Source organism: Globicephala melas, chromosome 10 (assembly GCF_963455315.2).
Source record: "Globicephala melas chromosome 10, mGloMel1.2, whole genome shotgun sequence".
NCBI classification, from domain to species: Eukaryota; Metazoa; Chordata; class Mammalia; order Artiodactyla; family Delphinidae; genus Globicephala; species Globicephala melas.
Genome location: NC_083323.1, coordinates 3,482,354 through 3,507,761, shown reverse-complemented (window position 1 = coordinate 3,507,761; position 25,408 = coordinate 3,482,354). Strand labels below are relative to the sequence as shown.

The 25,408-nt window shown below is 52.8% G+C and overlaps 1 protein-coding gene across 1 annotated transcript; it reads left to right on the top strand.

Annotated features, from left to right (window-relative positions):
* Nucleotides 1-477: 477 nt before the first annotated feature.
* Nucleotides 478-25,408, top strand: GTSE1 (G2 and S-phase expressed 1). The gene is made up of 12 exons (XM_030855622.2): nucleotides 478-506; nucleotides 970-1,072; nucleotides 7,450-7,507; nucleotides 7,609-8,206; nucleotides 11,114-11,284; nucleotides 12,097-12,220; nucleotides 13,823-14,197; nucleotides 19,449-19,521; nucleotides 21,947-22,177; nucleotides 23,594-23,798; nucleotides 24,247-24,459; nucleotides 24,928-25,408. The coding sequence occupies exons 2-12, from the start codon at nucleotides 1,051-1,053 to the stop codon at nucleotides 25,009-25,011; spliced, it is 2,154 nt and encodes a 717-aa protein (XP_030711482.1). The 5' UTR covers nucleotides 478-506; nucleotides 970-1,050; the 3' UTR covers nucleotides 25,012-25,408.

The window sequence follows — 25,408 nt, the reverse complement described above, 5'->3', positions numbered from 1 at the left end:
GGGGTTATAAACTAGGATGTCTGGTCACCCAGAGCCCCCCGGGCGCTCCTCGGGGCAGGGACGGGTCTTCTTAAGCTATTAAGAACTGACCCGTAACGCTTTACAAAGCAGGTAGATGCACCTATTCTGTTTGGTCGCCACGTCAACACCCTACGATAGGAATTTGATTTTTACTTAGGGATGAAGAGCTGGGATCAGAACCATGTCCCTTGCAACGTGTAGCTGTCCTGATGCCGAGACTGCGGTGACACCACGCGAGCTCTAGGGAACCCTGCCCCACGCTGCGGGATCACCGCAGGTCCGGGGCGGACCTCGGGCAAGCAAAGAGCTTGGAAGCAGTGCGCACGCGCGCCGCGCTCCTCTTCCTGACTCCGACTACAAACCCCAGGATGCACCGGGAGCCGCGGCCTTTCAAACCGGCCAATGAGCAGCCCGCAGCGCGTCCGCCGCGGCGCGTTTAAACCCGGGACGGAGGCGCGTCGGCCGGAGCGTCGCGGCAGCTCTGGGTGAGGGGCACCATCGGGGTGCTCAGGCGTGGCGGGCGGCTCGGGCCGGGGATCCCGGGGGACTCGGGCGCGGCAGGGGCTCGGCCGGGGGGCCGCGGGGTCCCCTTGCGCGGTGCGGCGAGGACGGGGTCGCCCTGGGGGCAAACCAAAGCCCTCAGCAGTCCAGCCCAGGAGTTCGGTTGTCCGGGTCTGGGTCCGGGGCGTTCAGGCCTCTCTCGGACGGCGGCGCCCCAGAGCTCCCGGCCCGGAGGCGTGCGAGCCCGGGGTGTGCGTCGCGGAGGGCCTCGGGCTGCGGCTCAGGTGGCCTCTACCGGCCTCCCCGTCCCTCCCTGACCCGCCGCGGCCGCCAGCCCCCTCTGCCTAGTCCGAGCTGCAGCGGCCCACGCTGCGGGGCTTCCCTGGGGCTGGAGGAACCCGGGGCCTGGGCTCTGACACCCGCTCACCTTCTTGCCTCTGGTCCCAGCAGTGACTTCTGACAGCCCTCGCCGCGCAAGGAGGGGACGGCAGCGACGTGCCTTCAGCCAGCCTGGCCCGAGAAGCGGGGATGGAGGTTCCCAAGAAGGATGGTACGTCCCTGTGACTACAGCGCTGTTGGTTCGGGGAGCTCAGGGAAGATGCAGGTCCTGCGAGAACTCCTTTATTTATTCACTGCTCATCCCGTGCTCTGCATCCGTTGAACTCCTGGTCCCTGTCTTCAAGGAGTTTGCATCCCTCTAACTTCTTTATTTTCCGCTTTTCTACATTCCCTTTACCCCCCAGGTTTAACTTCTGTCACAGCAGAGATTCTTGTCGGTTTTATTTACTGCAGTGTCCTCAGTGCCTGACACTTGATAGGCACTCGGATATCTATGGAATTGGATTTGAGGTTGCCTTTTTTTTTTTGCTTGTTGCTGGTTTGTGTTGGCTAAGACTTGTTCAGGATCTTGGCCACCACGTTAGTGAGTGAGCCTGGTCTGTAACTTTGCTGTCTTGTTCTGTTCCTGGCAGGTTTGAGTGTGGAGGTGACAGCAGACTCACAGAATGAGTTAAGGGCCACGCCCTCTTTTTCTGCTAAAGCGTGCTGACGTCCTTTATCCTTTGTTCTTCACAACACCCATGCGAGTAGACTGGGTCTCCCTGTATCCTTAACTGCTCCATTCTGCAGAAACCATCCTAGAGGATGCCAGTCATCGGAGCTGCTTCATCGGATCTAGAACAGTATTTGCCGCTGCAGTCTTCTCCCCCTTCCTCTTCTATCCCCCCTTCCGAGGCCCTTCCACGTGCCCGCTGAATCCCCCGTTGCTGCTTCCTGAGGGCTTCAGCCCTCTGTCCCCCTCCCTTCGCATCCTTACTTTTTTGCCTGTCCATTAACTCACGTTCATCATCGACGTGCAGATAGGTCCCATTATCTGACTTGTCCCATATCCTCCGCTCCCTCTCCACTGCCGTGTGCCTCATTCAGAGCCAGACTTCAAGAATCTTCACTATTTTTTCACATCCTTCAACCTCTGCCAACCCCCTGTGCCCCGACACTCCACTCAAGCTGCCTTTATCCGTCGCTGAGGACATCCGTGTTGCCAAACCTGCTCTCATTTTTCTGTCCTCTCAGTAACCTTGGACCTTTTCTCCTTCCGGAGACTTTCCTTGCTTGGCTTCTGAGGCATCTTGGTTTTCCTCCTGCCTCCCTGGCTGGTGTACTTCCATCTCTTTGCAGACTTCTCTTCCTCTCTCCGGGACCTGGTCTGGGGTCTCTTTGTACTTCCCCGCACAGGTCCTCAGACAGTCCCACGGCTTTAAATCCATTCTCCTTTCTGGTGGTGCCCACATTTTGTCTTGAGCGCAGCCTCTCCTCTGAGCTCTGGCCTTGTGTGTTCACCTGCCCTTGTACTTGGCATCTTCACGTAAATGTCTCCCACCTCTTAACTCAGCAGGTACCTGGCTCCCACCCCGTTCTTAGCAGGCTCTTTGTCTTTCTAATGGAAGTAAATTGCCTCTCCATTCACCCAGCTGTGAAAGTTGTGAAGCTGCCACATTCGTTCAATCATCAGTTATTGTCATTTCCACCACAGAGCTTGGATCCATCCACCTCTTTCCAGTTCCACCCAAATGCCACCACCTTGGTCTCAGCCATGTTAACTCACCTCCACCTACTTTTTTGTTTTTTTAATATTTATTCATAAGTATTTTATTTTATTTTATTCTTTAATATTTATTTATTTATTTGGTTGTGTTGGGTCTTAGTTGCGGCAGACAGGCTCCTTAGCTGCAGCTCACCAGCTTCTTGGTTGTGGCACATGGGCTCCTTAGTTGCAGCATGTGAACTCTTAGTTGCGGCATGTGGGATCTAGTTCCCTGACCAGGGATCAAACCAGGGCCCCCTGCACTGGGAGCGTGGAGTCTTAACTGCTGTGCCACCAGGGAAGTCCCTACCTACTTGTATATTTTGCAGAGTGTGCACTGTAATTTCCAGAGTGTGCACTGTAATTTCAGTAGATACTACCTGCTTCTTTTCTGATACACTGTACACAGCCCCCAGGGTAACCTTTTAAACATAAAAGTTAGAGCATATCTCTCTTCTGCTTAAAACCCTTCAATAGCTCCTGTCCCACTTTGGATAAAGTAAAAGCCTGTCATGGCTTGGACGCTGTCCGGGATCTGATCCTACCTATGTTTCCACCTCCTCCTGCCACTGACCACTTCCTCAGAGGTGTCCCCACCTCCACGTTGGCCCCTCATCACACTGCCTTTCACTTAGTGTGCCCACTGGACAGTGCACTCCCAGGGGAGCACATGGCCCGAGTTTGCAGAATGGACAAGGCAGCCAGCCCAGGTCACTCGGAGCCAGTCGCGGAGCCTGGTGTAGAAGGCTTTTCCCCTGACTCCCGGTCCGGGATTCCTTTCTCCACAGCAGACAGATGGAAGTCTGTAGCAGTGACCTGTAAAAATGACTTCCTAGGTTCAGACACGTAAAACGTGAAATGTACGTCTCCATCCCCTTTTTATCCCTCAGCTGCCCAGTTACCACCTCCAAAGGCCACTGATGTCATTGGTCTCCTGGGTGGTCCAGACCTAACTTGTGCAAGGCCAAGGCGGTATGTGTCATTCGAGTCCCCCTGTTCTATAGCAGATAGAGCTCTGTTCTGCATCTTGGTTTTTGCACCTAATTTATCTTGATGATCTTTGTATATCAATATATGAAGTGTTACTTTTTTTTTTTTTTTGAGCCTAAGTAGTGTTCCATTCCGCTGTGGGGCTGTGCTGTACTCCTGTCTGCTATCCGGGAACATTTAGTTTGTGTCTGGTGTCTTGCTGTAACAAATGCTGCTGCAATAAATAACATGGGGGGAATTCCCTGGCGGTCCAGTAGTTAGGACTCTGGCGCTCTCACTGCTGAGGGCCCGGGTTCAATCCCTGGTCGGGGAACTAAGATCTCACAAGCCGTGCAGCGCAGCCAAAAATAATAATAATAATAGGGGATACTTGGCAGCGGTAGACTTCTGGGTCAAAGTGTATGTGCATTTCTTACTTAGTAGATACTGCCAGGTTACCCTCTGTAGAGCTGTAGTAACTTACAGATCAACCTTTTTGATTTTTAACAGTCTTACAAATGAAAAGTGGAATCTCCGGAATCTCCGGATTTTTCATTACTCTTATTTTTGAGTGCGGCCGGACTTCTGGTCATATATTTAAGAACATGTCATTTTATCTCCCGTAAATTTCCTCTGTTCACATCCTTTGTCTGTTCTTCCGTTCTGCCTTAGTTGTTTCCTTACAGCACTGTTCACCAGTTGGCCCTTTGTGACGTGAGCTGCACGTGTTCTTTTCCCTGCTTGTTTCTTTTAACTTTGCTCATGGTGATTTCTGCCATGCAGAGATGTTAAATTATTAATATATTGGACTGTCAACTTCTTGTTTTATGGCTTCCAGTTTGGTATCATAGTTAGACCTCTGCACACCAGGTTATAAAGTGATTTCCCCATGCTTTCTTGTTCGCTTAGGGTTTCATTTTTTCAGTTAAGTCTTTGACTTATTTGGAATTTGTTCTGGTATGGTATGAGGTATGGATCAAACTTCAGATACATATATTTCCCCCCCAAAAAGGTTATCAAGTTTATCTCAATACCATTAATTGAATAATCCGCTTTCCCCTTTTATTTGATATGTTACCTTTATGATATACTAAGCTTTTTTTTATATCCATGTTGCATATTTCGTGTTAGGTTTGTTCTTAGGTGTTTTGCATTTCCTTGGTGCTACAGTAAATGAGGTCTTTTCTTCCACTGTATCTTCCGTTCTTTTTAGATGTAAAAGGTGTTGTTTGTTTGTTTGTTTTTTGTGGCTGTGCCGTGCAGCATGTGGGATCTTAGCTCCCCGACCAGGGATCAAACCCGTGCCGCCTGCATTGGGAGTGCGGAGTCTTAAACACTGGACCACCAGGGATGTCCTGAAAGCTGTTGATTGTTGTGTAATAATTTAGTCAGCCATGTGCTTTTATCCGTTTACAATTTATAATAGTTTTTAGTTGATTTTCTTGATTTTTCTTGTGTCTGTAATCATAGCATCTGGGCATTGTGGTAATTTTAACCTCCAAATTCTTTCCTTTGTCTAATCGTGTTGGTTAATGCATCCACAATAATGAAGAATTGTGGCCGTAGATGGCCTTGCCACGCTGCCAGCGTTAAAGAAACTTCTTCTTTAGTTTTCCATTAAGCCCGATGTGGGCTTGCTGGTTAATTTATGTGTAGATGGTAGTCAGTAGTGCTGTTCATCAGTATTTCTGCTTTTTTTTCCTCTTGGATACATGGTAGAATTGTACTTCCCTGCCCACTTAAAGTTGGATTTGCCTCAGATGTCCAGTGAAAGGGGAATGTTATGTGTCACTTGTAGGTCTTTTAGACCCAATGTGGAATTTGCCATTTCCCTTTCTTCTGCCATGAAGACCAGCAGCGCTTCCGATGGTGGAGGCTCCGTCAGCCTGGGTTCTGGAGTGAGGGGGACATGGCATGGGGCCCTGGCAGACAGTTTGAGTGAGAAATACAGCTTTGCTGCTATAAGCCACTTGAGATTTGGCGATTGTTTGTCACTTCAGCATAAGTTAATCTATCCTAACTGATAATATGTATTTGCTCCTGGCTTTAGGAGGAATGCTTCTGATGGTATCCCATTAAATCTAATTTTGGCTTTTGGGTTGAAATGGGTACTTCCTTATATGATAAAATATGTCTGTTACTTTCTTTGTAGTTCTTTTAAAGTCAACAATGTACGTTGCGTTTTGTCATGTGCCTTGTCAGTGTATGTGGAGGTGACCCTGGCTTCCCACTTAGGTCTAGTAATGTGACCATGCTACTAGACTGTGTGAAACTAAACTGTCCTGCAGTCCTGAGGTCCTGGCAGAACCTCGCTTGGTCATGATAGAGGCATCATCATCGACTCTTAACGTGCTGCTGGGTTCTGTTTGCAAATACGCCTATTTAGGACTTTTATGTTGACACAAGCCAAGTGCTTAGTTTTCTTTCTAGAGCAAACTTGGTAGGTTTTTGGTACGGTTGTGCTTGCTTCACAGATGCAGTCTGGAAGGCTTCTCTTTTCCTGTCCTTTGGAGCAGCATAAATGGTTTTGGAATGACGTATTCTTGAAAGGTTTGATAGAATCATCCTGCGAAACTGTCTAGGACTTGTGCTTTTTTGGGGAGAATGGCTCTTCAATAAGTTTCTCCAGTTATTTTGTGATAATTGAACTATTAAGATTTTTTTTTCTTTCTTTTGGAGTCAGGTTTGTAAATAAATCGATTTTAATCATTTAAATACAAAAAATATTCTATTTCCTAGAACATTATCTCTGTCAGCCAAGTTCTTAGGTTTATGTGCACAGAGTTGAGCAAACTAGCTTATGAATCTTTTAATCTCTTTATTTCTCTTTATTTCTTCTGTGCAATTGTGCTTTCTAGCTTTTCCTTGATTAGGTAGTTAGGATTAATTGAATTGACTAAGTAGGACCTAATTAGGCTATCAGTATATTTAAAAATTTTATGGTTTTGATAAGCATGGTGCATTATTTATTAGGATCAAATAAAGTAAGATTTGTGAAAGTGGTATCTGAAGTTTATAGTATTGAAATAGCAGTTTATTGCATTTTGATAAATGTTTGCTGAGTCCGGGCCCTTAGCTGGACATTGGGGAGTTTGGGAGAGTTAGCAGGCATTTGCTGTCCTGGAGGAGCTTACAGCCTGGTTGGTGAGAGACATTTACAGGATAGGGGTGCTAAGGCAGAGGTCTGGCCGGGGGCTGCAGGAGCCCTAGGGGAGGACAGGAGTGGAGTGGGGTGTGAAGCTGGAGGAGCGAGCGGCCGTCCCAGCCGAGGGACCCGCTGCCCCAGAGCCCGTGGTCTGTCAGTGGAGACTCGTGGACACGCAGGGCTGGGGAAGGCGCTGTGGTGGACAGGGCACGGGGAGCAGTTTTATCTGGGCGCTCAGGATGAGCTCCAAGGAGAGGCGACAGTCGACAGGTATGCATGGAGCCCTGCCGTGCGCTTGAGTAACGCTGAATTTGCTTCTGAAAGAGGACTAGGTGCACTCCGTAAATGGGGAATTTAATTCTAGGGGAGCTGAGGCAGCTGGTCTTCTGAAACTGTTCTATACCAGAAAACGACTTACCTAGTCTTGCAAAGCTATTCCAGTGACTCGGCGAATGCATTTTCGATTATATCTTTAAAATAAGGGCTGAAAAATAAGGACTTAGGCTTTGGAGGCAGCTCAGCAAACACAGAATGGCTGATGCTGCTTTTAAAAGGAAATGGAAAAAATAAGATAATCTAACGCCCCTTAAGAAAATGTGGCTATTAAAATAATGATGTCACACTTTTGGAAGTGAGATTTCAAACTAGTTTTGACAGCTGTAGAGACTATGGTGATGTTTTCTCGTTAGCAGCCCATCCCTAAAGTAACGACTGACTTTCTCCTCCCCAGATACTCTTCTTTTGGCTGATGAAAAGTTTGACTTTGATCTCTCATTGTCTTCTTCAAGGTAAACAAATGAGTTTTCTTCCCTGGCCTCTGTATAACCACGTTCAGTTAATCTTTCATTTAAATGCCCGTGTTATTAATAATCCTTTTCTGATAAAATAGTGCCAGTGAAGATGATGAAGTCTTTCTTGGACCTGCTGGCCATAAAGAAAGATGTATTGCATTAAACCATCGGATTCCGGAAGAGCCTCCTCTGCCAGCGTCTTGGAGTCCTCTGACTGGGGAAAAGTTTGTGGAAGTTTATAAAGAAGCTCACTTACTGGCCTTACAGATACAAAGCAACAGCAAAGCCAAGGCGGCCCCAGCTGCCACGCCCAAAGGCCCCGGGAGCCAGGCAGTGGAAGGATTCATACAGGAATCAAAACTAAAAATACACCTCTTTGAGAGGGAAAATGAAGCGAAGAAAAGCCCCAAGTCACTGAAGAGGGAGACGTACCACCTGCCGGACAGCCCCTCCAGGGGACCGCCGCTCTGGGGCTCCCAGCCCCCCTCGGGTGCGGCCCTGCCGGCTGCTCCTGCGCAGGCGAGCCGCCCCCAGACGCCGGGGCCACCGCACGCCTCGTGCTCCTCTTTGCCAGTGGAGCCAGGCGCTGCTCACCCTCCGGACCAGGCTGGCGCTCAGAAAAAGGTCACCAGCAAACTGCTGCTGCCGCGAGCCTCGTCTCTTAGAGGAAAAAGCATTCCCTCGGCCCTGGAGAAGGTAGCCACGACCCCCAGCAGCACATTTATCTGGGGAGCCAGCCGCTGCCGTGCTTCTGAGCCCGCTTGGTTTGTGCCCTAGAACAGAAACTGTTGTGGGGAGGAACCTGGGAACGCAGCTGCTCTGAGGCCCCGAAGCGCAGGCGTGGGAAGTCCAGGAGCAGCAGTGCCAGTGGCGCGGGGAGCGGGGCTTGGAGCGCGTGGGCGGGGCTTGGGGCCCGTGGGCGGGGCTGTCTCGCTGCTGTGGTGACTTAAAAACACCTCCTGCTCAATTCTGTTTGAGATCTTGCCTTCTGTTTTGTTACAGCACTGGGCATTCCACCCGTTAGGGATTTTATGTGCGTTAACAAGCAACTTCTTCCAAAAATCGCCCCTCTGGGAATGGCCATTGGTCTCCCTCCTTAACCATGACTGAGTTTAGATTGTTCCCTCCCAGGCACGAGTGGATGCACTGCTTTGGGAGGGGGCAGTGGGGTGCGGCCAGCCATCTCTGGGAAGCGGGGGTCCCAGCGGCTCTTGTGGGAGGGCTCTGGGGCAGCAGAGGGTGGGTGTCAGATTACAGCCGCCTCCTGGGTTTGCCTCAGGGAGGAGCAGCTTGGAGCCTGCCCTGCGCCCTTTCCCTGTTCCGCTGCCCTCGGCAACAGGCTTCAGCTCTCCGAGCCAGTGAGAGAGGAATGATGCTTTGTGGGGTTGTTAGCAGGTTTAGGTCGATGCAGAACACCCAGCAAGGGCCTAGAAAATCGCTTCCCTCTACGAGCACATCTCCGGAACCACACGACTCCCTACTATCAGAACCCAGCATTGAACCAAGCTGAAAGTGGGTCTGGCATGCAGAGCCCTGCACCAACGGGGGCGTGCGACCATTGCTTCCCCAGGGCTGAGACTGCTCCTTTAATCATGCAAACTCCTCTTCCTGGAAATCATTTGGATGTAAACTTCTGAAATGATGTTTCTAGAATGAAAGCAACGTGGTTCTGTGTGTAACACGTGGACTCAGGACAGGGAGTTGGGGTATAATTTTGCTTCTTCTGGGTCCTTTTATTTTCCTGGTCCTAAGTAGTGCTCTATTGCCAGAGAGCTGAGTTTTTGGTCAGTGAGGTGTTAGTTGGACCCCTAGGCAGCGTTTGAGCTCACTTGGGCACCCTCATCACTCCCCACATTGTTTCTGTGGGGAGAGTCATTCACATCCAGAGTGACTCACTGACACGGGTCACCCCTGTGAGGATCGCCTCTAGACACAGCTGGACCACTTGATTGTACTATTTAGAAGTGTCTTTGCAAGGCAGCTGCTAGGATGGCCGTAGTTAGGAGAAAAAACAACAAGTGTTGGTGAGGATGTACGTCGCTCATGGGACTGTGCAGTGGTGCAGCCACTGTGGAAACAGTTTGGCTTGGCAGTTCCTGGAAAAGTTAAACATAGAGTTATCACATGACCCAGCAATTTCCACACTTTGGCATATTCTCTAGAAAATTGAAAACGTATGTCCACGCAAAAACCTGTGTAGCAATGTTCATAGCAGCAGCATTCATAATAACCCAAAATCAGTACCAACCCAGATGCCCATCAGCTGATGAACGGATAAGGGAAATGTGGTCTCTCCGTACGTGGAATATTTTTAGCCATGAAGAGAGGGAGGACTTACACATGCTACATACAGATGACCCTGGGGAACTAGGTCAGTGAAAGAAGCCAGACGCAGAAGGTCCCATGTCGTATGGTCTCAGGTACAGGAAGTGACCGTAATAGGCAGGTCATGTTCTAGAGACAGTATATCTGTGGTTGTCTGGGCTGGGAGGTTGGAGGAATGCGCAGTGACCGCTAATGGTCACGAGTTTCTTTTAGGAGCAACAAGAATGACCTAAAGTTACATTGTAAGTGGTTGCACAGCACAGAGTATAAAAACTACAGAAATGCACACTTTAAAATGGTGAATTTTATGTTACGGGAAGTGTGTCTCAATTTTAAAAATGGTGTAAAGGAAAGAGAAAGTTCCTGCTTTATGAGCTGCTTTTGCTTCTTATGAAGTCTTCGTGTGAGGGGTTACTTATGTAAGCGTGGATTTGTTCCATGAATGCCCTTGTACCTGAATGTCAGGAATTTATTCTCTGTTGGACTCTGCTCAGTCCTAGATGAAGATTTATTGCAGTTAAGCAGCCCCTCTGGTGGAGGGCATGACCATTTAATGAATGATTCCGTTCTGTACAGCATTTTAAACTTTATGTAACTGGAACCAGTTTCCTCATTATCACCCTTAAATATGAATCCTGACTGAGGAGGCGCTCTAGAAGAGCTCTTCCTGTTAATGGTCTGTCTTGGTATTATTTCGCCCTGTGTTCAGTGAGGAAGCCAGCTCCATCACCATCCTGTCTGGTAATTTGGCGGAGGAAGTGAACCGCCATATTCCTTTCCATCCAGGTGATGAATTTTATTTATTATTTTATTATTATTCTTTTGGCTGCGTTGGGTCTTAGTTGCTGCGCGCAGGCTTTCTTTAGTTGCGGCGAGCAGGGGCTACTCTTGGTTGCAGTGCGTGGGCTTCTCACTGCAGTGGCTTCTCTTGTTGCGGAGCACGGGCTCTAGGCACGTGGGCTTCAGTAGTTGTGGCACGAGGGCTCAGTAGTTGTGGCTCGCGGGCTCTAGAGCGCAGGCTCAGTAGTTGTGGCGCACAGGCTTAGTTGCTCCACGGCATGTGGGATCTTCCCGGACCAGGGCTTGAACCCGTGTCCCCGGCATTAGCAGGCGGATTCTTAGCCACCGCGCCACCAGGGAAGCCCCATCCAGGTGATGAATTGAGGACCATGTGTTGGGAGATGGATGGTGGCTGCAGTTGCTCTAACTGAAGCCTTCGTGTATCTGTACATTGTGAAAGACTAAGTAGTTCTCACATTTCAATTTACAATTTTTCAGCCCATGAAAGAGAAACCAGCTGGTCCTTCCAGGATGAAAATCCTAAATGAAAAGGATTCCCACAGCAGCGTGCCCCCTGACAAGCCATGTGCCGCCCGGGACATCGCTAGCTTGCCAGCTGGTGGAAACCACGTGGTCCAAGGCAAGCGGTCGCTCCCTGTTCCAAACAAGGTGGGTTGGCCAGTGCCGAGGGGGGCTTTGGCCTGTGGTCGAAGGGAATAAGGGGACGCTTTGTATACAGGGGACGTGTCTTTTTTTTTTTTTTTCAGGCCGCGCCATGCGGCATGTGGGATCTTAGTTCCCCGACCAGGGATTGAACCCAGGCCCCCTGCAGTGGGAGCGCAGAGTCTTATCCTCTGGACCGCCAGGGAAGTCCCCCACGTGGGATGCGTCTTGATTAAAATCAAGGTTAGGGAGGTTGAAAATAGGTTAGGGAGGTTGAAAATAAGACCCGGTTGAAGACAGGAGAGGCAGCTTGGCGAGATGCAGGGCACACAGGCCTGGCATGCGTGAGGGGCCGGCCTCTGCCCCCGGGGAGCCGAAGGGACTGAGGGACGCCAGCCTCTCTGAGCACAGGGTCTCCCTCACTGCGTCCGTGCACCGCGGGGATGGAACGTCGGTGCTCTGAAAACTGCAGCCCCTCACAGGCATGGGGACTACCGTCCACATCTTCGCTGTTTATTTTCCAGCGTTGAGGTGTGTGTGCTTGTGAAAAGTGCCACGTCACTGGTGGTACTCGTTAAGGCTGCCCAGTGCTGGGCCTTGCAGCTGTTGACTCCATAGGCCAGGGTCCAGGCCCCAGATCTGCCGTAAGCAGGCTGCCAGGTGTTCCTCATGCAGGGCTTTGTTGGCCACTCCGTGGGAAGTACTGCTCGACCTTTTTCTTCCTTAAATTCATGACAATTTGTAAACTATTAAAAGCCATTTAAAAACCCCACTTTTGCAGTAATAAGCCATGGGTAGTAATGAAGTCTTTGTTTTAGTTTGGGCTGAAGAAAACCATGTTAAAGCCACCTGGATGTGCTGGCAGTCTTGCAAGAAAGTCCTCCTCAGGGTCCGTCTCGGGAGTGAGTGCCAGCGTGTGTGCTTCTCCAGCGGCTGGCAAAGGTAAGGCCGGCCCTGAGCGCTGTCCATTCCTGCCAGACTTGTCACAGAACCACTTAGCAGAAGGTTCTGGAAGGCTTGCTGTGGTCTGGGGCAGGGGAGACTGTTGGGGTCCCTGTCCTCCTCCGAGGGGCATTCCTCTGATGGGCAGTCCTGGTTCAGGGTAGGGTAAGCAGTCACAAAGTGGGCACACTCTCCTGGTGCCAGCGGACCTGGAAGGACGCTGAGGCCGGCCTCAGTCATGTGATTAGACACAGATGTTTTTAAAGTAGGGCTGTTCCAGGTAGTCTAGGGCACAGGACCCCTGTAACTCCGGTGTGTGTATTTAAGTCTGTACTCCCAAACCTGTTTAAATTCAAGCTCCTTTTTAATCTTTGCAAGCCAAGGGTGCCATCTAGCGGTAGGGGAGAAACCCTAGGAGGCTACGGGGAGAGGCATTGGACTTCCTGCTCTTTAGGACGAAGCTCTCTTCAAATTATATTGGCTGTGTAGACTCTGACCATAGGCTAGGCAGCATGGTGTGCATTTTGTATACAAAATGTGAAAAGTCTAAACTCCTGGATGAGACTGATCTGATTTGGAATCCTGTTAGTTGGTGGTTAAGAGAACTTAAGTTGTTCCTGTATCTTTACAAACTGAGGGGATGACACCTCCCTGGCGGTGTCCTTGTGGGCCTTAGAAGAACCACGTAAAGTCTCATTCCTGTGTCTCGCATGTGGCATGTGTTCAGTGAAAAAAAGTTCCATTACATTAGGTGCTGTGAGGTCTGTTTTGCTGTAATGGTTCTGGGCATCAGCACCATTTTTGTTTACGATTTCTGGTCCTGCCTCTGGGAAAGGTTGAGACGGATTGAGGGGAGGCTTCTGGTGAGTGTATATTTCTCTGTTGTGCGTAGCAGAATCACCAGGCTCAGATTCCATAGTGTGATGGGGAGAGCACTGTGAAACTGTTAACATGGTGTAACATGAGCTGTGGCTTCAGTCATTCTCTTAAATTTCTCTTAAGAACCTTTTACCAGATTGAGCTCTGTGTTGCGTATACTGGCAGCTGAGTATTTTCACCCTAGTTTATCTACTATGCTGATTTAAGTAACGCTCATAATTGATATGACCTAACTTCCTTGTAGTTTAAAGGAACCGACCAGTAAGGACTGTCTTCTCTTCATGTTTCCTCCACACCTCCCTGGCTGGCCAGGTGGGGCATGTGTCTAGACCATCCATTTTCACCTGTTCAGCTAGGGTAGTTTTCTGCTGTCGACGTAATCAATGAAGATAGGAGAGCTTGAACTTACGTATCCTTATATGCATCTTGGTAATCGTGTCCAGAATCGGCGCCTGAGACTACATTCAGCTAAGCCACGAGCCATCTGAGTTGTCCCGTGTTTGAGGATGTTGCCTGATGGACGTACAGAATATTGTTCATATGTCATATTTTTTTAATATGGAAATCACCATGATAGAAATAAGTAATTTTCCTCATTTGAAAATATTCTAAGGTAGATTAGCATATCTTGTGTGTGTGTGTGTCAGAGAGAGAGAAATAACTTCATACTTTAAAAGTAACATCGGCTTGAGCGATAACCAGATTTTGTGTCTCCTCTTCCAGCGAAGCCAAGGGACCGTCCAAGCATTCCTGCGGACAGTTCCCAGTCCAACACCAGCCAGTCGGGCAGAACGGGACTTGTCCTGCCACGGCTGTGTCTGCAGCCGGGCCCTGCAGGCGTGTCCTACAGGCAGAGCCAGAGGCCCGGAGTTGCTGAGTCGACAGCGGAGCAGCCCAGGGCGCCCACCAGAGCAGCTCTCACCCAACCCCAGAGTCCAGGACAGGGAGGCCCCGGGCTGAACTCTCATCTCAGTTTGTCACAGTCTTCTCAGATGAATAAGACTGGGAGTACAAGAAGGCGCGATTCCTGTCTGAATTCCAAGGCGAAGGTTATGCCCACCGCTACAAATCAGTTTAAAATTCCCGAGTGTTCTACTGGTAAGTGATAGATGAACTTTAATGTGTTTTTATTTTTTTATTTTTATTTATTTTTTAATGTGTTTTAAAAATATTGAACGAATTATATTTAAAATTTAAAAAATTGTTGGTTTTGGTGATGGTGGTTTCTTTGCTTTCGTTTTACTTGAAGCACTTTATATATGTCTTCTAATTTTCTTTGTGTTGGATAATTCAGTGAACTTCTTACCTTGTATTATATTGCTGCCCTGTATGTAACATGTCATTGTCGCATGGCTGCTCTTAAGATTTTCTCCTGTTATTTCCAGCGTGTCGATTATTAGGTATTTTCAATGGTTTTCTTTGTGTTTATCCTGCTTGGGGGTTCTTGAGCTACTTCGATCTGTGGGTTGATATTTTTAATCACATCTGAAAAAAATGTGTCCGTTATTCCTTCAAGTATTTTTTCTTGCTTCCCCTCATTTCCTGGCACTCTAGTTACCTGCGTGGTAGGCCTCTGTATGTTGTCGTTTAGGTCACCGAAGCTTTGTTTCCCCGCACCACCCCGCCTCTTGTCTTGTGGTTCAGTTCTGATAGTTTCTACCGTCTCGTCCCCATGTGTACACAGCTTTTTCTGCAGTGTGTCTAATCTGCCCTTGAGCCCGTCCAGTTAAATTTTCATTTCTGACATTATAGTTTCCTCATTTTTGTCCTCATGGTCTTTATGTTTTCCTTTGAATTCTTGAACATATAATGGTTGTTCTAAAGTCTGTTTCTTCTAATTCCATCTTCCCCATCATTTTGGGTCTGTTTCGGGGCTTCTTTTAGAGCTTTGATGGGGCAGGTCTTGGCCTTTACTCTTGGGATAGTTTAGCCCTGCAACTAACGTGTGGCCTTTCTGAGCCTCTCCTGAGTGTGCTGTGTCCACGAGGTGTCCACTCTGGCCAGTTGGTGTGTTTCGCAGCCCTGCGTGGTGCTGGCAGTGTTCCTAGTGGTGGTTCTTGTCTCTTTGGGAGTCCTGCCCCATGTGCGTGCTGCTGCTCTCTATGCAGTGAGGACTCGGGGTCCCTCTCAGGTTTCTAGAGCTCCTTCTCTCTCTGTAGCTCCCTCCTCTCTAGTACTCTGCCCCCCAGTTCCAGCCTCCTTGGGCTCTCCCCACCTGCCCCGGCATCCTGGCAGCGCTACCAGGCGGAAAGCCCTGCATGGTGTCTGGCAAGTAGTAGGCGGGGCGTTTGGTCAAGATGAATTAATCTGATAAATGTGTATAATGCAAGGAGTTGCATGGAGCTGATGAAGGGGGAGCACAGCTCTGGCCTCCTCTCTCAAACACATGCCTTCTAGTGGCTTGAATGTTTTGAAGTTGTCAGCTTCACTGGCCAGTACAGGTGGCCTTTAACACGTGACAACCTCACTTGAGTTACTGCTTATGTAAGAATGAGCCGTTCTTTGGAGTGTTGTCCAGTGCTGGACACTCTTTTAGGTATAAGGGATGTAATGGTAAGACAGATATCCTACTCGTGGAACGTACATATTAAGAGTAAAAGATAAGAAATGTCAAATAAGTATACTTTCAGATCATAAGTGAATAAAAGAGGATGGGGAAGAATTTAGATAGAGGGGTTCTTTAAGCTTAGATGGCCAGTGCAGGCTCCCTCAAGAGGTGACACTGAGCTGAGATCTGAACCATGAGGAGAAGGCAGCCATTAGAAGAGCCAGAGGGAGAACGGTCCAGGCGGGAAACGGCAAGTGCAAAGGTCCTGAGGCAGAAAGATGCTGGACGAGTTCTGAAAACAGAACGAAGGCTGGAGTGGTAGGGATGTGTGGTTAAGTTAGGGTTAGGTTCTGCTACAAGCCCAGAATAGCATTGGTTTTCATCAAGATAGATGTTTAGTTCCCTCTCACTTGAAAGTCTACGTAAATTTTCCAGAGCTGCTATGGCTCTCGTTGTGTTGGGGTCTGGGCCTCTTCCATCTTGTTTTGCCATGGTTAGCTTCTCTTCCTCATCATCTAGTATGGCTGCACCAGCTCCAGCCCTCACACCTACCAGCAGGAAAGGTGAAATAGGTGAAGAAGAGCAAAGCCCTACCTTCCAAGGATACTTACTGGAAGTTGCACATGCCACTTCCTTCTGTGGAAGTCATTGCTCAGGACTTAGTCACGTGACCACACTTACCTGCAGGCGATGCTAAGGTATGGGGTCTTTCCTACACTCAGCTAAAATGTCTTTCTAAGAAGAGGGGAGCAGATACTGATCAAAACCAGCAACGTCAGCCCCGTTAGTGAGCGAGGAGAAGGGTAAGAAGAGACGGAGACGGAGAGGCAGTCAGAGGCCAGCTTGCCTGGGCCGTGCGTGGAGGTGGCCGTCGGCATACCCGTGCGAGAGCGGGTGCCTGCGAGGGTCTGAGCAGGGAGGAGCATGACCTTCGACAGATCCCTCAGCAGAGGGAGAGATAGGCCCTGTGGCCAGAGTGGGAGCAGGGAGGACCATGCCCATGCCTGGCTGGGGTCCAGATGAGAGATCGCGGAGGTGGTGGCAGCAAAGGTGAGAAGGGCTCCGACCTGGGGACGCTCTGGGAGACCAGGAGGCAATGTGGCCTTGGGGACTCAGAGTGACCCCGAGGCTTTGGCAGGAGCGCCGTGGTGATGGAGGGCCGGAGGGAGAGCAGCTCGGGGTGGAGACTAGCTGTCCAGTGTGGACCTGTGGAGTCTGCAGTGCCCGCGGGCTCCGTGGGCCGGGTGTGAGCTTGGACCTCAGAGGAGCCGCCTCAGCTGCAGGTGAAGTTTAGCTTTCCGCCGCGGAGAGCCTGGTGTGTTTGCAGACACGGACGCCCTGACAGATGGGGCCTTCGGGCAGCCCCTGGCGCAGGGCCCGTGGACTGCGTTCAGCAGCATTTGCTTCCTCTTCCCAAACGCCCGCAGCCCGACACGCCTCTGGCCGAGGTGCTGCCGCTACCTGGCTGCTGACTGGTCCCCCACCGCCCGGCTGTCAGCCGTGTGGAGCCACAGGACTCCTGCCCTCTGCTGCCCAGGCGGGGCCCTCAGCCCTCGGCCCTTCTGACATCTGCACGCTCGCTGCGCAAGGCTGTTTCTGTTGCTTCGCAACATCAGGTCCATAGCGGGCACACCTTTCGTTATTCGTCCTGGGCCGAGTGGTTCCACGAAGTCTGCCCGCAAGGCTGCGGGTGCGACCCTGCTGTCGAGCACATGCAGCTCTGCCCGTGCGGTGGCCGCTCACTCTGGCTGCCGCGTGACCCTGGCTGTCATCACAGAGGAGCCATGGGGACGGTGTGAACAGAGCCTGCAGCAGAGCCTTTAGGGTACAACTCTCTGAAAACACTCTTGGTTCTGAGTGTCATTTACCGTGACTGCTTCCAGGAACCACACGAGGGACGGAGACCCGGGGGGACCGGCAGGCGTCTCTGTGGATCAGAAGCTACTTGGAGGGAAGAGCACCTGCAGCTCCGGGAGGAAGTAATTTCCAGGCCCTTCAGACTCGGGCCCTGGACTAAGCCTTGGTTGACTGGGGTATAATAAGGGCACTTTAATAATCTAAAATTCCACAAAAATAGTTGCCCTCCTGTGCACTCTCTGGAAGCTCCTGAAGAGTCTTCCACTAAGATGAGGGAGGAAACAGGAAAGAAGAAGTTTTGGGGCCTGAAAAGGGGGAACCCAAGACAGGAGGCGGTGAGAGTGAGGGGCGCAGCCCGGTCTGGGAGAGAGACCTCCAGGAAACGTGTGGGCTTGGAGCCCAAGAGGCAGCCGCGTGGAAACGCTCCCAAAGACAGAGGTTGCAGGACATTCCGTCACAGGGCAGTTCTGTTTGTTTGTTTTTTCCTTTTCTAAAAAATATTTATTTGTTTTGGCTGCGCCAGGTCTTAGTTGTGGCACGCGGGATCTTCGGTGTGCCGTGTGGACTTCTTAGTTGTGCCATGCGTGCAGGATCTAGTCCCCCAACCAGGGATCGAACCCGGGTCCCCTGCATTGGGAGTGAGGAGTCTTACCCTCTGGGCCACCGGGGAAGTCCCTGGAGGCAGTTCTTACGAACTCGAGGTATGGGATGGATGGGCACTGCGAGAAGATGGGCTGTGTACTCCGTTAGACTCAGTTGTCAAAACGGAAACCCTGGAGGGCAGGCGGCCGCATGGATCGGGGCCGTGAGACTGTGAGGGAGCTGGGATCATATCATGACATCTCAAGGTTTTGAAAAACGAGGAAGTAGCAGGATATGTAATTTAGAGATGGAAGGTAAACACCTCAGGAAACAGGCAAGGTGGAAATAGGGTAGGTGTGGCTGGAGGCTGCCATTTTGAATCTCTTCATTTTTTTTTTTTTTTGGTGTGTGGGTCACTTTGATCTGATCAACGTTTGAAAAGAACAGGAGGTGGAAGATGAGGATAAGCACATACAGGCAGCTCTTTTGAGAAGATTTGCCGTGAAGAGGCACAGAGACGTGGATCGGGGGCAGAGAGGGAGGACGGGGCGAGGGGGCAGGTGCAGGTTGGTTTGAGATGGGGGGCCGGGGGGGAGGTACCCGTAGGAGCAGGGCCTGGGCCTCTCCTGCCTCCTTGGAAACCCGGGCCACCTTCCCCTTTGGGGCTGGGGTCGGCCTCTGCCCTTGGCTTCCAAAACACAGCAGGGTGCTGCCAGGGGACCTGGCACCTGCGGCTTTGGGGGCCCCCGGGTGAGTCTGGGACTTGGTCCCCGTGGATGGCGGCCCGGGGCTCAGTCCTCTGAGCCCGCTGGTCGTTGCCTTGTGACCAGATGAGATCACACACGCAGAAATGCTCATCAACCGCCAGACGGCACATAAATAACGTCACGTCTTAAGATGACCTCGTGCCCTCCCGGTTCCCGAGAGCCGAGGCGGTGGCGGGCTCTGTGGGGCCCGCCTGGACCCCCCCGTGTTGGCGCCGCTTCTGCAGGCGGGGCTCACGGGGAGACCCGACAGGGTCGTGTGCTGAGTGCCGCCTCGTCCCTCGGGCCACTCTGTCCCCGTCTGGGGATTAGCCAGGCTGAGGGCAGTGGAGGGACCAGGACTCTTCCTCCTCTGCACCCGCTGGTTGGGCACCACAGCCCTGCCTGGTGGGTCCCCGGGGAGGGAGGATATGTCCCTTCCCACACGCCAGGGCCGGAAGGTTTTCCCTCCGGCTTGTCTGGCCTTCATCTACTTTACGTGCCGTCTTCGCTGCATCTTGGGAACACGGGACACTTAGAGGAGGACTGCCTGTTTGGTGAAGGCAGATGCGTCACCTGCCCCGCATCTGACTGACCGTCACTTCCCTTCTCGTCTCAGGTGAACCCCTGGACGGTGCGACACCAAAGTCCTGTCGGGCGCAGAGGCCGCAGTCGTGCACGTCGGTGGGGAGGTACTGAGTCGGTCTGCTTCCTCTTTTTTTTTTTTTTAACTTCTTTATTGGAGTGTAATTGCTTTACAATGGTGTGTTAGTTTCTGCTGTATAACAAAGTGAATCAGCTACACGTATACATATGGCCCCATATCCCCTCCCTCTTGCGTCTCCCTCCCTCCCTCCCTCCCTCCCTATCCCACCCCTTGCAAAGGACCAAGCTGATCTCCCTGTGCTATGCAGCTGCTTCCCACTGGCTGTCTATTTTACATCTGGTAGTGTATATGTGTCCGTGCCACTCTTTTCTTACGAGAACAAACTGAGGCCCCTGCTAACTTCTGAACCCACAGCCTGGCTTCACGTGCCTGGCCTGAGCCTGGTCTCTTGGAGCCGCCCTCGTGTCCCTCGTGGTGACGGCGGCCCCAGACTCGCCTCCGGAGCTGGGAGTGCCAGTCCTCAGGCTGAACCTGCAGTTCTCCAGCCAGACCGCCCAGCCCCCCATGGAGGTTCCAATCAGTGGTCTGGGGTGGAGCCCTGGGCCTGCAGGGTCTCCCAGGTGACTCGTGTGCACCCCATTTGAAGACCACTGGCCTGGCTCAGCCACTCAGACTCCGGTTTGAGTCCCAGTGCTGCCACTGTGTGGTCTAGATCTAGTGCAGGTTACCGTTCTGACTGCGTTTCCCCATCTGTCCAGCGGGGATGGAACCAAGCACAGCACAGCAGTGCCGTAAACAGTAAGAAAACACGCGTGCGCACGTGTGCCTGCCTGGGAGTCATTCACACGAAGGGCAGCCCCTCCCCTGACTGCTTTCCTGCTGCCACCTTTACTGCCACCTGCTGAGGTGGGTGGGCTGCTCCCCCACACGTCTGGCCCTCTGGTGACCGGGCCCCGGCCCAGCTCTGAGTGCTGTCACAGTGGAGGGACCCTGGCCCAGTGCAGCTCAGTCCTGGGCCCGTCAGCTGGGGGTGGGGCAAAAGTGAGGTCACTGGGGCTTCCCTGGTGTCGCAGTGGTTGAGAGTCCGCCTGCCAATGCAGGGGACACGGGTTCGTGCCGCGGTCTGGGAAGATCCCACATGCCGTGGAGCGGCCGGAGCCTGTGCTCCGCAACGGGAGAGGCCACAACAGTGAGAGGCCCGCGTACCGCAAAAAGAAAAAAAAAAAAAAAAAAAAAGTGAGGTCACTGGCCCACAGGAGCACTGTTCCCAAGGCTGGGGTCCCGGCACCAGCACGTGGCCAGGGTGGGAGCGCTGCTTCAGACCTTGCTGGGGTGCGGCGGGCAGGACAAGCGCCGGAGCAGGGCCCTAACCCCGGGTCCGCCCCAGCCCAGCCTGGGCCGTCCGCCACTCTGCGCGGCTCCGGGCCTTCATTTCCTTGTATGTGAACTTGGGGGGCACTTCCTGGGCTTGGGCCAGACGCTTCCCTTACAGTATCAGCCACACTGAGCCGCCTTCCCGCCACGCACAGCGGCTCAGAGCAAGACCCAGACCTGATGGCCACTGGCGGCCTTGATTCACCTCTCTGTGCCTCGGTCTTCTCGCCTGTACAACAGGGACACAGTTCCTACCTGCCAGGGCTACTGTGAAGCTTACATTTGTTTAAATCTGTCTTTATTTTCACTGGAGTTCGTGGTGGAGCTGCCAGTGCTCAGCAGTGACGGGCGTGGGGCAGGTCCCGGAAGTCTGCAGGGCGCGGCAGCTTGCTTACAGCACCTCCTGCCCCCGCTCCTGCAGTGACTGTCTCTCAGGGGATGTTAGTCTGCGTTTAGACTCTCCTTGAGCATGCGGACTGTCCTTGGTGGGTGATACGTGTGCCATCTGGCCTCCCATGGGCTCCGCGTGGGCGGGAGGCCCTTGACTTTATTTTATTTAATAAGATAACAGTTTACTTTACTCGGCCTCTCTCCTTTATCAACAACCAAACAAACTGACAGTGAGGCAGGATGCGCTAGCAGGTGAAGCCGCAGGTATCGCCAGGGTGGGAAGGAGAGATGCGTGGGAAACAGGCATCCGGTGCCCCGAGTCACTCACCTGTGTTCACACCTGATTCAGGGGCCTTAGACCCAGGAGCAGGTGCACACAGGGAGAGTGCTTGTCAGCTCGCGTGCCCGGCCGGGCCCGCCCTGGGTCTGGACTTCCTTGTGGAAATACTTAGCGCCAGCAAGAGGTGACTTTGAGATCCCTATGAGCTCCCATGGAGAGCATTTCATGGTACCACCCATGATGTGCAGCCACACTGGATCAGAACCTCAGATGGGCCCACTGAGGACCCGAAGCCCATGCCAGGGCTCCCGGGGGGTCGGTGGCCGCACCCCCTGCTCAGAGGACAGGGCTCTAATGGGCTTCGCTGGCCTGAATCTTCCACATTGAAACCACGGACTTTCTACTGCGTTAGTGCATGGCTGAATTGTTAGATTTTTTGTTCTGCTTAAGACTTTCGTGTTTCTAGGGTTGCTCACAGCACTCCTGCTAGATGGTCCTCAGCATCGCAGAGCCTTGAAAACAGCGTGAGGACCCCTGTGAGCAGGGGGCGCAGGTCAGCCCTGCCCACGCCTGCCAGCCGTCGACTCTCCAGCCTGCCCCTGGCGACCCCTAAAACTGTGCCCAGGGCTCTGGCTTCTCCCCTGCGTGTGTCTGCTCGGCGACTTTCTTCTGAGCCCCAGAAAAAGTCTGCAGTGAGGTAAGAGTTAAAGGCTGCAAAAGTCTGTGTCAGATTCATAAGACCTCAAGCGCTCATGTGCTGGGAAATCACGGTCGGGAAGCAGCCGGACTGGTTCATCACCGCTTCTCGGCAGCGTGGGGGAGCCTGGCCGCACTGCACGCCCTCCCATTGGTGGGTCTCTGCGGGGAAGGCAGGCCACCTGCTCCTTGGTTGTGTTTCTCTCCTGACGTCACATCCCGGGTCCAGGCCGGGGGCCTGAGCAGGCGGGGAGGATGCCTGGACCTCGTTACACCCTTGGGGGAGACCAGAGTCTCCCACAGGGAGGAGCCCTGGGGCAGAGCTGCGTACTCAGGAGCCGTCCTTGTGGCCGGGTTCCAGGGAGAGCCCCCAGCCTTGCCCTTGAGGGTTTCAGTCAGGGTGGCCACACTCAGGCTTCCTGGGAAAAGGTGCTGCCCACCCGCCTCTGCCCTGTCTCCCACTCGCTGGCCCTGGTCCTGCTTCGTCTGTGCAGGAGACTGAACGGGCACAGGGCGGCATCAGGCCTCGATTCTCTCCTGTGGCAGAGCGTTGGGAAAGGCTGGGGGCGCTAGTGCACAGATCTGCCAGCAGTGGGTGTCGGGCATGTACATGTCTGTTTAGTTCTGTGAGGACACGGAAGACTAGAAAAAGAAAGTGCTGGGCTGTGTGTCACGTGGGGGAGAAGGGACGCCAGACAGTAAGACACAGGCCCATCGTGTGGCCAGTCACAGTGCTCTGTTCATATGCGTTGTAGGTTTGCAGGCGTCAGCAGAGGGAAAAATTCTTTCAAATTATTATGAAGCCTTTAAAATATTAAAAAGAAAAGACGCTGTATTAATTTACGGAAACTGCTGCTTTCCTCCTGTAATTCGGTTCCAAGTCATCGGGTGTCTGAGGCCCACCAGGCGGCAGACTCTGTCCTGGGCCTGGAGACGCGGCGGGAAGTGGCGGCCCGGCCGGGTCTCCCTGCACCGTCTAACAGGAAACACAGACACCAGGGCAGCATATCTGCAGGGTGACAGGTGGATGGGGACGGCCCCGCCGCAGAGTGTGTAACCAGGGCATTCAGACCTGTCCGCGGGCCCAGGCCTTCCAAGGAGGTGGCATCCCGGGCGGGAGGGTGGACGTGGCCGCAGCGCGTGGACAGAGGCGGGATGCCCGCACGTGGTCCTCGCTTGTTCCTCCTCTTTAATACCTTATGGAAAAAGGCATCACATAGGCACGTGGGATCCAGACTGGTAGCTGGCGCTGAGAGGGACCTCGGAGACCGTGCAGTCGTCCTGCAGGAGCAGGAACCAGAGCTGGCTGCTTCTCACGGGACGACGCTTCTCCAAAAACAGTCTCCCCGAGCCACAGCCAAACAAACGAGCGTCGCCCGGAAGTGTCCTGATGAGATGCCCTCTTTCCCTCCCGCAGAACTGCGCCAGTGAGAGAGGGTGACAGCAGGGCTGCCGCCGGGCCCTCAGGCTGGTCCCCGGATGGGAGCTTTCCTCCTGCGTCTGCTGTGCCACAGGCACTTAACTTTTCTCCAGAAAAGAGTGATTTCATGTTTTCAAAAAGTGTCACCACAGATGTAGCACTGCACGAAGCACAGCCACCTGAAGCTACAACACCCAGTGAGGTGAGAGAAGCAGATAGCGTTGACTTGTGCTGTCCTGGGCTCCCGCCGGGTGACCGCGAAATGTCACCTGTGACCCCGGCTCCTCTGCTGCCAGCTGCACCGAAGGGAACGGGTCAGGACCTCCCACCTCTGGAGGAGACCAAAGCTGCGTCTCCCCTGTTTCCGACCATGGAGATGGCCAGGTTTCAAAGGGTGGGAGACGGGAAGCGGGGCAGCAGGGAGTGGGTGAGCGGGAGCTCCAGCGTTGGCCCCTGGCAGGAGGGAGCGGACGGGCTGGAGGGCCGTCGGTGCCCACCGCAGCCCCTCCCCCCACCAGGGCCCAGCCCAGCCCTCCTTCCTTGGGTTTCCAAACTGTCAGTCACGTGGGACCTAAGCAGAGCCCACTTGTCTTCCCAAGATGGTTGACAGAAGATGCTAGGATCGCCTTTCAGCCTTGTTTCTTGCCTAGGCTCTCCTCGTGGATGTCAAACTGGATCAGCTTAGCGTCACCCTGCGGGCTGCAGCCACACCCCTGGGCGACCTCCCGCTCATCGACTTCTGCAAGACGCCGGAGGCAAGCGTGGCTTTGGGGTCTGGAAGCGGGCCCCTGGTTGACCTCCTGACAAACACCCCAGACGCCGACAGGAGGGCTGTGGCCAAGCCCTGCCACGAGGTGGGACAGGTGAGGTGTGGCAGGGGCCTCGCTGGCTTCGGCCTTGGGTGGTCTCAGTTGGGTCTCCTCTTCCCCCAGGCACGTCCCGGTGACCCTGGAGAGTGGCCACTGGGGCTCCTGAGGGCGACGTGGCTCGGCTCGCCTCACCGTTAGCGGTGTGAGCGCACAGTTCGCCAAGTCGCGAGCAGGAAGCCACCCGGGAGCCCTCCCAGGGCCAGGGCCCCCGGGTGCTTCACGTGTGCCGCGCGAGCAGAAACGGCTGAGGAACTTGGTGTCTTCTCCCTCCAGCTGCTTACACACGATGGCCAAGGTGCCTTTCCACTGGGCCTGAGCCAGGTTCACTGAGCAGCTGGGTGCCGAGCCGCGGGGAGCTGGCCGCAGGCAGCCTGGTCTTCAGGGGACCAGTCCTTCGGGGTCTGCGGGCCAGGAAGGGGTGGCACGGACGCTGCGTTCACCTCTGTGGCTTCTCTCCTGCAGCTCATAGACTTGGCTTCCCCTCTGATCCTGCTGAGCCCCGAGGCTGACAAGGAAAACGTGGAGTCACCACTTCTCAAGTTCTGAGCGGAATGAAATCCTTTGCGTTTCACTCAAAGTTACAAGAACAGTCAGTCCTAAAGTGGTTTTCCACCCTCAGAAATAAATTTTACGAGGAATTGTATTGGAAAACTTGAAACACAAAACAGAACCCTGAGTAAAGCTGCCGTGCCTGGAGCGGGGCCGTGGGGTTGGGGGGTGTTTGGCCACCTGAGGTCACTACCGGCCAACGGCCTCCGTCCTCACGGCCCCCGTCCTCACGGCCCCGCTCACACGCTGGGAGCAGAGCCACAGTCGCTCCAGGTGAAGAATTTGTTTTGAACCTTTTGTATGTAAAATAGCAAGTGACTATTTTTAAAATTAAGTTTGTATGAAAAGTTAAACAGTCTAGATTAAGTTAAATTGTAAAATAAATGAAATGTAT

Bases quoted from the DNA above. Each gene is read 5' to 3' on its own strand.
- GTSE1 (XM_030855622.2), top strand. From the start codon at position 1,051: ATGGAGGTTCCCAAGAAGGATG. The intron at 8,207-11,113 runs GTAGCCACGACC...ACAATTTTTCAG, and splicing joins TTCCCTCGGCCCTGGAGAAG to CCCATGAAAGAGAAACCAGC. The intron at 12,221-13,822 runs GTAAGGCCGGCC...CTCCTCTTCCAG, and splicing joins TTCTCCAGCGGCTGGCAAAG to CGAAGCCAAGGGACCGTCCA.